General features: G+C 37.9%; 2 protein-coding genes across 2 annotated transcripts; both read left to right on the top strand.

Annotated features, from left to right (window-relative positions):
• Nucleotides 1-1,446: 1,446 nt before the first annotated feature.
• Nucleotides 1,447-1,902, top strand: LOC140183245 (uncharacterized). Its single transcript, XM_072231269.1, has one exon. The coding sequence runs from the start codon at nt 1,447-1,449 to the stop codon at nt 1,900-1,902; it is 456 nt and encodes a 151-aa protein (XP_072087370.1).
• Nucleotides 1,903-2,782: 880 nt separating this feature from the next.
• LOC112786404 (uncharacterized) lies at nt 2,783-3,251 on the top strand. The gene is made up of 2 exons (XM_025829783.1): nt 2,783-2,883; nt 2,987-3,251. The coding sequence occupies exons 1-2, from the start codon at nt 2,783-2,785 to the stop codon at nt 3,249-3,251; spliced, it is 366 nt and encodes a 121-aa protein (XP_025685568.1).
• The last annotated feature ends 6,532 nt before the right edge of the window (nt 3,252-9,783 follow it).

Below are 9,783 nucleotides of genomic sequence, written 5' to 3'. Positions count from 1 at the left end.
GATAGAGAAAAAGGATTTAATAGCACTATTAACAGAGTTCAGAGATGTGTTCACTTGGAACTATGATGAAATGCTAGGGTTGGACCCAAACTTAGTAACCCACAATCTAGCTGTGAGGAAGGGAGCGACCCCTGTCAAGCAAGCTCCTAGAAAATTCTCCAATGAAATAAAGGCTCAAGTAAAGAAAGAAATTGAAAAGTTACTCGCAGCCAAATTCATCAAACCAATACAACACCCCTCTTGGTTAGCCAACATAGTACCAATGAAAAAGAAAATGGACAAATCCAGTGTTGCCTTAAGGATGATTTTCCTCTGCCAGATGTCAATAGAATAGTAGATGCTATAGCCGAATTTGAAAGGTTCTCCTTCATGGATAGATTTAGTGGGTACAACCAAATTAGAATGGCTCTAAGAAATGAAGAAAAGATAGTATTTCGAACATCTATAGGCAACTTTTATTATACTGTTATGCCTTTTAGCCTAAAGAATGTTGGAACAACCTACCAAAGAGCCATAACTACTATATTCCATGACATAATGCATGACTTTGTGGAAGACTATGTAAATGATTTGGTTGTCAAGTCAACATCCAAGAAGCAACACACAGAACACCTCAGAGCTGTGTTCACTAGATACAGAAAGTATAGACTCAAGATGAACCCCATAAAATGTGCCTTTGGGGTGTCATTTGAAAAGTTCTTGGGTTTCAGAGTCCACAAAGGAGGTATTTCAGCTGATGAAGATAAGATTAAATCTGTCTAAGACATGGAACCCCCTAAAGACATCAAGGGACTCCAGAAGTTCATAAGCAAGTTAGAGTACATTCAAAGGTTCATACCAGCATTAGGGGAGCTCTTAGGACCCCTAAGACCTTTGTTGAAAGAGAAGAATACCCTTAAGTGGGAACAACACCACCAAGCTATAATGGAAAAGATCAAGGATGTTCTCACATCCATTCACACCATGACTTCCCCTCAACCTGGTGCACCATTGAAGGTATACTTAGCGGTAGAAGAAGAAGCAGTTAATGGGTTAATTGCACAAGAAGGCAAAGACAAAGAGAAATTCATTGCCTATGTTAGTAGAGCCATGAAAGGGTCAGAACAAAGATACTCCTCACCAGAGAAACATTGACTCGCTCTGGTGTATATCTCACAAAGATACCGACAATACTTTCAAACACACCAAGTAGAAGTTATATCAAAAAATGAAGGCCTCAGATTTTTAATCGAAAAGCCAATGTTGAATGGGAGAATGATTCGTTGGTCACTCCTATTAAGCGAATATGATGTGAAATTGGTAACACCTACCACCATTGAGAGCCAAGCTTTGGCTGACCTCTTGTCAATCTGTCCTAAAAAAGCAACGATTGAAGAGTTGTCGGATCAAATTTCAGGAACAATAGAGATTGTTCATACTTGAAATGAAGAGGAAAAATGGACCCTCATGTTGGATGGAACACCCTCGAATCCACAAAGAGGGGCACAAGTCATCCTTACAAACTCCCATGGAAGAAATCTATCTTTCATGTTTCGATTGGATTTTTCTTGCACCAACAATGAGGCAGAGTATGAAGCTCTAATGCTCGGTCTAAAGATGGCTCAAGAAATTGGTATCAAGAAACTCCATGTCAAAGGAGGGTATGACACCAAGGAAAGAAGTCTGGCCTTATGCAGAGAACAAGTTTGGCGCATGATGAAAGTATTTGACAAGATTTTATTTGAGCATGTACCCCGAATAGAAAACAAGCATGCGGATGCTCTAGCAACATTGGAGAGTAGAGTCACTATTCAAAATGGACAACATACTTTGAAACACCGGACAGCTAAAAGTTCTGCCAGAGAAGAAAGGATGTCCATGAAAGAAAAAACCAATGATTGGCGAAAGCCTCTACATGAATAGCTCAGAACACTCAATATCACCAAAGAAACAAGAGGATTTTGCCTCCTCAATGGGCAAATTCTAAAAAAAAAAGCAACGATGGACTCCCCATGAAATGTGTAGAAGAAGAGGAAGGGAAAGAAAAAGCAGAACAACTACATGGAGCCACTTGCAAAAAAGAATGCCCTGCATTGTACCAAAGGCTCCAGAGGTGGGGTATTTTTTGGCCAAAAATGAAGTCTCATAGTGATGAATTACAAGCCTCTTCCAATCTTGTCAAGAAAAAAAAGAAAGTATGCAGATATGTAATGTTCACAATTGGCAACAATCTATCGTAGAGTACCTCGATGCTGGAGTTTTGCCTTTAGAAAAAATAGAAGCTGAAAGATTGAAGAAGAAATCAGAATGCTACTTTTTGAAGAAAGGAGAGTTGTTCAATAAGAGTTTTACCGGAGAGGTGCTAAAATGTGTTCGAAATGAAGAAAAAGACATAGTCTTAGAAGAAGTCCATCAAGGGGTATGTGGAAGACACCAAGGAGGAAGGGACTTGTGGTATGAACTAATTAGGATTGGCTATTACTGGCCAAAAATGAAAGAAGATACAATTAATTAAGCCAGGAGGTGTTTGTAATTTCAAAAGCATGCAAACTTGATACATGCTCCAAGCGTGCAGAAGAACAGCCTCAAAACACCATACTCATTCCATTCATGGGCTATAGATTTCGTGGGACCAATCAACCCCCATCAATGGAAAAGAAATAAACTCTAGTTGCAACAAAAAGTTTCACCAAGTGGGTAGAGGTTGTGATTGTCAGGGAAGCAAATGCTGAAGCAGTAGTAAGATTTATCAAAGAAAACATAATATGCAGGTTTGGGCTGCCAAGTGTTCTAGTGTCTGATAATGGAACTCCTTTTGTTAACCAAAGAGTGTGGAGTGTTCTTGAAGAGTACCAAATCAAACATCACAACTCTTTCTCCTACTACCCATAGGGCAATGGCCAGGTAGAGGTTACTAACAAGAGCCTTTTGAAAATACTCACAAAGATGGTGACCAATGCCCATAAAGATTGGAGTGAATACTTACACTTGCTCTTTGGGCTTACAGAACAACTAGATATGAAACAACCAAAGTAATACCCTTCTCGTTGGTTTATGGCATTGAAGCTATACTGCCAACAGAGATTGAAGTACCCACCGCCAGAATGTTGTTAGATGAAGCAAGGGATCGTGAAGCTAAGTTACAAGAATTGGAAGAAAAAAGAGAAATTATGGGAAGCAAGATGGAAGAATACCACCGAAGACTAGCATTAGCTTATGATAAGCATGTTCGGCTTAGGGTGTTCCTAAAGGGAGATCTAGTACTAACATAAGTAGACGCAGTAATAAAGAAGATGTCTTTGCCAAAATGGGCTCCCAAATAGGAGGGTCCTTACATTGTTTCTGAAGTACACCCTAACGGACACTGCATCCTGCTGGACCCAGACCATGGAACAACCACTGGCCCCATCAATTTCAAGTATGTCAAGAAGTACTATGCATAATTTCAGTTTTAGGAGGCTTCTTTATCAAAAGTCAATGTTTATGTTATATTATTCTGCAAGCATCCTGCAATGCATGGAAGAATTTCATTAGCAATTATATACTCAAAAGTTGTAAATAATGCATCTTAAGAAATTTGTAATACAAAATATTTCTAAAAAGTGAAGTGTCCCACCGTCCAAGCTCCTTAGAAAAAAAAGAGAGCATAAATAGGGCAAGAAAGTTCTAGGTACCTTCATTTTTTGGCCTAAAAAAAGAGGAAGAAAAAAAAAACAAATAGCAGTAGATAATCCTGCTCTTCTTAGAATCATGCCATCTCCCTGTAAAAAAAAGTGTGTATCCAAAATAAAATGATCACACAAGCATGTATAGAAAAATAAAACTCTTGGAGGAGTATGCATAGTATTAAAAAAAAAGGGGAGAATCATAACACCCAAAAAGAGGTGTATAATGAAAGTCGTAGAGGCAGCAAAGCAAAAATATACTTTGTCAAAGCCTTACATGTTTTACAAAATAAAGTGTTGAAAAATTATCACAGTCACAAAATATCACTATAAGAAATCACAGAAGAAGCAGCCTCCTTATGCTTGGTCAATTATTCTCGCTCCAGGCTAACACTGGCTAACCTAGCCTTCATGGTATTCAGTTCAGATGTAAGCTTGTTAACCTTTTTCTTAAAGAGTAAAAACACCAGAAGAGAGTACATTATACTCTCTAGATAATAGTTCTTCTCTAGCAAGATCAGGTACCCTAGGTGGAGGCTCCAATTTAGCAGAAAGATTCTCAAGCCAACTACCACTAAATTCAAATAACTTAAGCTTATTTAGATGATTTTTCACCATATCCCGATGAGTACTCCACAAGTCTGTAAGGGAGTATGAAGTAAAGAAATCCCATGCGTTCAGAAAAGCTTGATACCCAAACTTCTTGAAAAGGCAGTTTAGGTCATTTGGAAGCTGATGCAATCTCCGATAACAAATTCTTTACATCGCCATGAAAATACTCAAACTCATCATGAATAGAAGCTAAAAAGCAAAACAAACAAGTAAGAAAACAACTTTTTCCATCAAGAACTTGTAAAATACTGGCACACCTGACAAATGAAAATAAATACAATGAAACACGACAGAAGAAGCACTAGCTAAGGGTTCCTTTGTGATATTAGAAGTGCTCGAAGCTTGGAAAGTGGACTCAGAAACAATATGAGAAGTTGAAAAATAGGAAAAGATACAAACATGTACACAAACATAGCATGAACAAAAGCATGTATACAAATCTAAAAAAAAAGGACGGAGGAAAACAGTAGTACCTGCTCCAGGAAACACCACACGGATGGGAGTAAGAACACTTCTAGCAGGATTCCCTTGGCAGGTAACACCCGACTCAATGTCAACATTGTTTTTAGAACTTGCTATTGCTTGGGAGCTATCTCGAGCAACACCTTGGGTAGTACCCTCGTCAAGGACATCGCCAACAGCAAATGAACTAGGAGAGTCCCCATTGACCCCCTCTTAGGAGCTCTCATCGCCTACATTTACCGAATCAGCAAGTGCATTGGAAATTATTTTCATTTTACCCAAAAGACAATGAAAGCTACACTTCACAACACTGCTGGATAAGCTAGCCACATCCTTACCAGGAGACTTTGATGACTTAACAAAGCAAGCAGCAGCAGAAGAACCCTTAGTTTTGGCTGCCGAAGAAGGAAAATTTCTTGAGCCACTAGAAATTGGTGAAGGAGTTACATCAATAGAAGGCCTAGGTTGTTTCTTAGAAGACCTCTTTGCAACTTTAATATTTGAACTCTGCACTTTATCACGCTTGACCACTTCAACAATAACAACAAAATCATCAGATTTCTCTTTGAAGAAGGTGGATGTTTGTAACATCTGGCGTCCAAGTCTACAAAACACTAGCATAAAAGATACAACAATCAAACACACAAAGCCCAATAAAAAAAAGAGAGAAAATGAAAGTGAGGAAACAAAAACAAAAATCAGCAAGGAGCAAATATTACTTGTAATGATCGAAGGAGAAAGGTTTTCAGTAATGAAATATGGATCCTTAATCAAAATTGGAACAAATAATCTGATATTTGGAGCAGAGGTATCCTCATATTTCCTAATATTCTTCTTCATACACATAAGGTAATCCACATACTCCATTGTAACTCCTCCATCCCTATCAAGAGGAACAACAAAGCAAGAATTGTACTCTGGGAGTTCATTTTGAAATAGAACCCTTTTTATTAAATTTTTTGGTGGAAAAAAATATGTTCCACGTTCTTTGGATCTTGGTTCCACCCTAGTTGGCGACTTACCCTATTAGGATGATAGATCACTGGACAGATCAAAGCTCCACAGTGGAAGTCCCTATCCATAATAATCAAACCAGGAAGAGGGGTGGGAGAAATACACAAAAGCCAAAATTCATAAGCCCCCTCCTTGCCAGTGGAAATGTCATTATGGTCATGTTCAAAATCAGTAGAATATATACGATGAAGAACCGATACACTCGGCTAGTAAGAGGTTGTGTTCGGCAGAAACAAAAAGTCTCCTCTGAATCAATAACATCCTCCAAAGATTTAGAAGGATGAGCTAAACCCTAAATCCAAGCACGAGAACTTGCCTTCTTGTCAGGAAGAATTATAAAAGGCTTACGGATGGGAGCAAACCGAGAGAACCGCTCAAAAAGAAAGAGTTGAAGAAATATTTCATTAATGAAAGTTAATACTGGAAAGCAACCATGAACAATCTTGAGTTGCTTAGAAAATTGATCAAGCCGGGTATATAAACTACCCAGATACAGAGAACCATGTGGCAGATGTTCTTCTTCAGCGATCAAGCAAGCTAAGAGAAACACCCCATGGCTCATACACTCATCCGCCGGTCCCAAAAACACATATTTACTTAACCAATAAGTGACAAAAGCAGATTCCCTAAGATCTTAAAGAATAGTAGGAGTAGGGACAAACTAACCATTGAGAAAATCACCAAAGAAATAACGAGACCAATTTGAGTAAGAATACTTATCAGTAATATTCTTCCTCTTGGAATCTTACTTCTTGCCAACCACCTCTTTTCCCTTGGAGGACCTATGAGTCTTTGGATGCTTATCCTTGGAGGAAGATTTCTTAACACGCCTACTCTTGGACAACTCTTTTGCATATCGGCCAGCATCACTTAAACTCATTTGAAGATGTCTCGCAAGCTTAAGCAGATCAGAATCTGGGCGAAGAAGAGTGAGATTCACACGGCCAAACACCGATAGTTGAAGAAGAACCACAATATCTTTTAAAGTGGGTTTCACCCACCCCAAGAAGTCAGAAAAGTAGAAGTCTGAGAACACCACCTCTGCCAAAGTAAATTCATATCATATCCAGTTCATTGAACACCCAAGACTGCCAAGAAGAAATCAATTAGTCATTCTTTAATATATAGAAACAAAGTAAAGAAGTGATAAGAATCAATTATGATAATAGATGGTAGAGAACAATCAACCTGCGGATGGCCTCAGCAACACCGACAAACTTCAATCTCCTCACAAAATTACCACCCTCCTCAAACAATATTGTGAATACCCACTTCTGCCAAACCTTATTTACATGAGTAGTTGATACAGATTTTAAAGATGTCCATAAAAACTCTTGGCACTTCAATCGAGAACGAAGTAGAATAAGACCTACTTGATATGAAGGCTTTTCAACAAATTCACCTAAAACTCTACAATCTGAAAAATCAAAGCTGGGTTTCATAGTTTCATCCATACCTAATAACGAGCCAGAGGAAGGAGGGTCTAAAAAAGGTTTCTTAATGAGGGGAGGATCCACAAAAGTAGCCCTATTGTTTGATGGTTTAACCCAAGGTAGAGAGATAGATTCAGAAAATTCGATGGCATATTCTTGAGGAACATCCTCCATATCATCCACAGAAGAGTCAGTACCTAAACTATTATTAGAGTCCTCTAGGTCACTATCTACTATCTCAGCAAGTTTCACAAGAGGCATGGCAACAAAAAGAAACAAGTCCTAAAAAAGAAGAAGAAGAATAGCAACAACAAAATAGAGTGAATATCAAGATCACATGAATACCAATGACAAAAATACTCAACACCAATAGCAAAATCAAAAGAGTACCAATATCATCACAATCCCAACAATAAGAAATTCCAAAAACACCAACACAAAATATAAAGGAGAAAATTGTAGAACACTCAAAAACTTTTGAGAAAGCCAAAGAGCATTGCATGTTAAGAAAGCAACCAGGGAGTTCTCAAATAAAACCAAAAAGCAAAGGTATGAAAATTATTCATCATATTCTTTCCTTGATAAGGCCATTAGCTTTTCATATCCTCACAATATCATATTTCATTTGATGAAGTATATGAATACATTGCAGGACATTATAAATTTACAGTTTTAAAAGAATACGAATATTGAACACTAATAAATTGCTCTAATTAAAAAGTTTATAAAAAAATTACTCATCTTTATGCTATACAAAAAAAAATCCTTTTTATTTTTAAATATCTATTTTTTAGTTAAAAATGAGCATCATTCATAATTTTTAATACAATTTTTTATTTTTATTTTTTTTTCTTCCATTTTGTGATGTCATTAGAAATGAGGATATAACATTTAAAGTATAAGGTGAAAGACCCGGAGAATCCTTATAGCTAATTCCAGAATTAACAATCATCAGAATATAATAACATACATGGGAGCTGAGAGTACAGAATAATCATCAGAGTAACAAGAATTCTGAGTAACAAGAGTACAAAATAATCATCAGAGTTCAGAGTAACAAGAGTTCATAGTAACAAGAGTTCAGAATAGCACGAGTTCAGAGTAACAAAAGTTCAGAATACCAAAAATGTCAAAAATACAATAGTCTTGAATTTTTTAGAACCTTAGATGTCACGAGTATATTTGATCCAAATTAAAAATTTTTGAGACAAAATAAAAAAAAACTTAAGCTAATTCATTTTTAAATTCACTACGTAAAAGGTTATTTTTTGGTGAACAACCAAGTGAAAAAAAAAAGCAAAAGAGCAGAAAAGAAAAAGAAAAGAAATCAGGTTCTTAACAACAAGAGAGGACAAACCACCTTTGGCGGCTGGTGCCAAAGGTGAACCTCATCAGCTCCGCTACCTCCAGATCCTATCGTTGCCAACCGATCTGTCACGACATTAGCTTCTCTCGGGATAAGCCCAAAACGAATATCCCAATCCCTTCTTAACTTCAACTCAAATATCAGTTGTATCACTTCTTTTTCAACATGCCAAAGTGAAACTTGCCAACCAGTCACTAGCTCAAAAGCTGTTGCGCAATCTGTCTCACAGACAACAAGCTTAAGACCCGCCTCCCAAGCCCAAGCCAAACCTTTCTATATACTCCACAACTCCATCTTGATGACACTAGATCCAAAGGAATTTTCTGATCATCTCATTACCCATTGACTGGAGCTATCGCGAATTACCCACCCAAAACTAGCACAATCATCCCCCAAGTTCACACTCCCATCACAATTTAACTTCCAAGCACCAGGTTCTGGCAAAGACCAAGACAGAGGTTTTAATCCCTGGACGCAACACACTCAATTCTGAGTTGTATATTCAAAACCCACCATCCACCTACGAGCCTTGTATGCAATTGACCCAGGAGATCCAAAAACTCCTTGAAAATTACCAATATTTCTGTCTTGCCAAATTGACCATATTATAGCTGCAAATTTGGAACAACCTTCATTGAGGAGGCCATGCTTGAACCAATCATGCACCTCGTGAGAGCCAAAGAAACACACATCAGAAAAACCTAGAGAAACCCAAACTGATCGCACCACTTCACAATCCCGAAAACAATGCAGAATTATCTCTAGAAGTTTATTGCAACGTGTACATAAGGATGAGGAGGAGAGATATTGCCGAAAACGTAGATATTGAGTTGGTACAGCATCATGCAGGCAAAGCCACACTAGGAGCCTCAACTTTTCAGGGACCCGCGCCTTCCAAAGCCAAAGCCAATTGATATTCCTATCCTAATTCAATTTATTCTGAATTAACCATAAATATCTTTGTTTAGCAGAGTAAAGAGTGTGCTCCCAACTCCAACCCAAATCATGATCAGAAGCCAAAATATGTACTAAACTAAGAATGTCTTCCCTTAAGTCCCTAGAAATAAAAGAGTAAATCCTCTCCAAATGCCAAACTCCATCACGGTAAACATCTTCAATGGTCAAAGCAGCCTCACAGATATCAAGAAATTTAACCCTCGCTCCTACTGGCCCAGAGTGCAACCAAGAGTCAAACCAGAAATTCTTAGAAAGAGCTCCCGCTTCCCAAACAAACCCTTCCTTTAATACAGAA

The sequence above is a fragment of the Arachis hypogaea genome, chromosome 20 (assembly GCF_003086295.3).
Source record: "Arachis hypogaea cultivar Tifrunner chromosome 20, arahy.Tifrunner.gnm2.J5K5, whole genome shotgun sequence".
In the NCBI taxonomy this organism is placed as follows: domain Eukaryota; kingdom Viridiplantae; phylum Streptophyta; class Magnoliopsida; order Fabales; family Fabaceae; genus Arachis; species Arachis hypogaea.
Note: the sequence above shows the minus strand (reverse complement) of the source record. Positions and strands in the feature narration are given on the sequence as shown.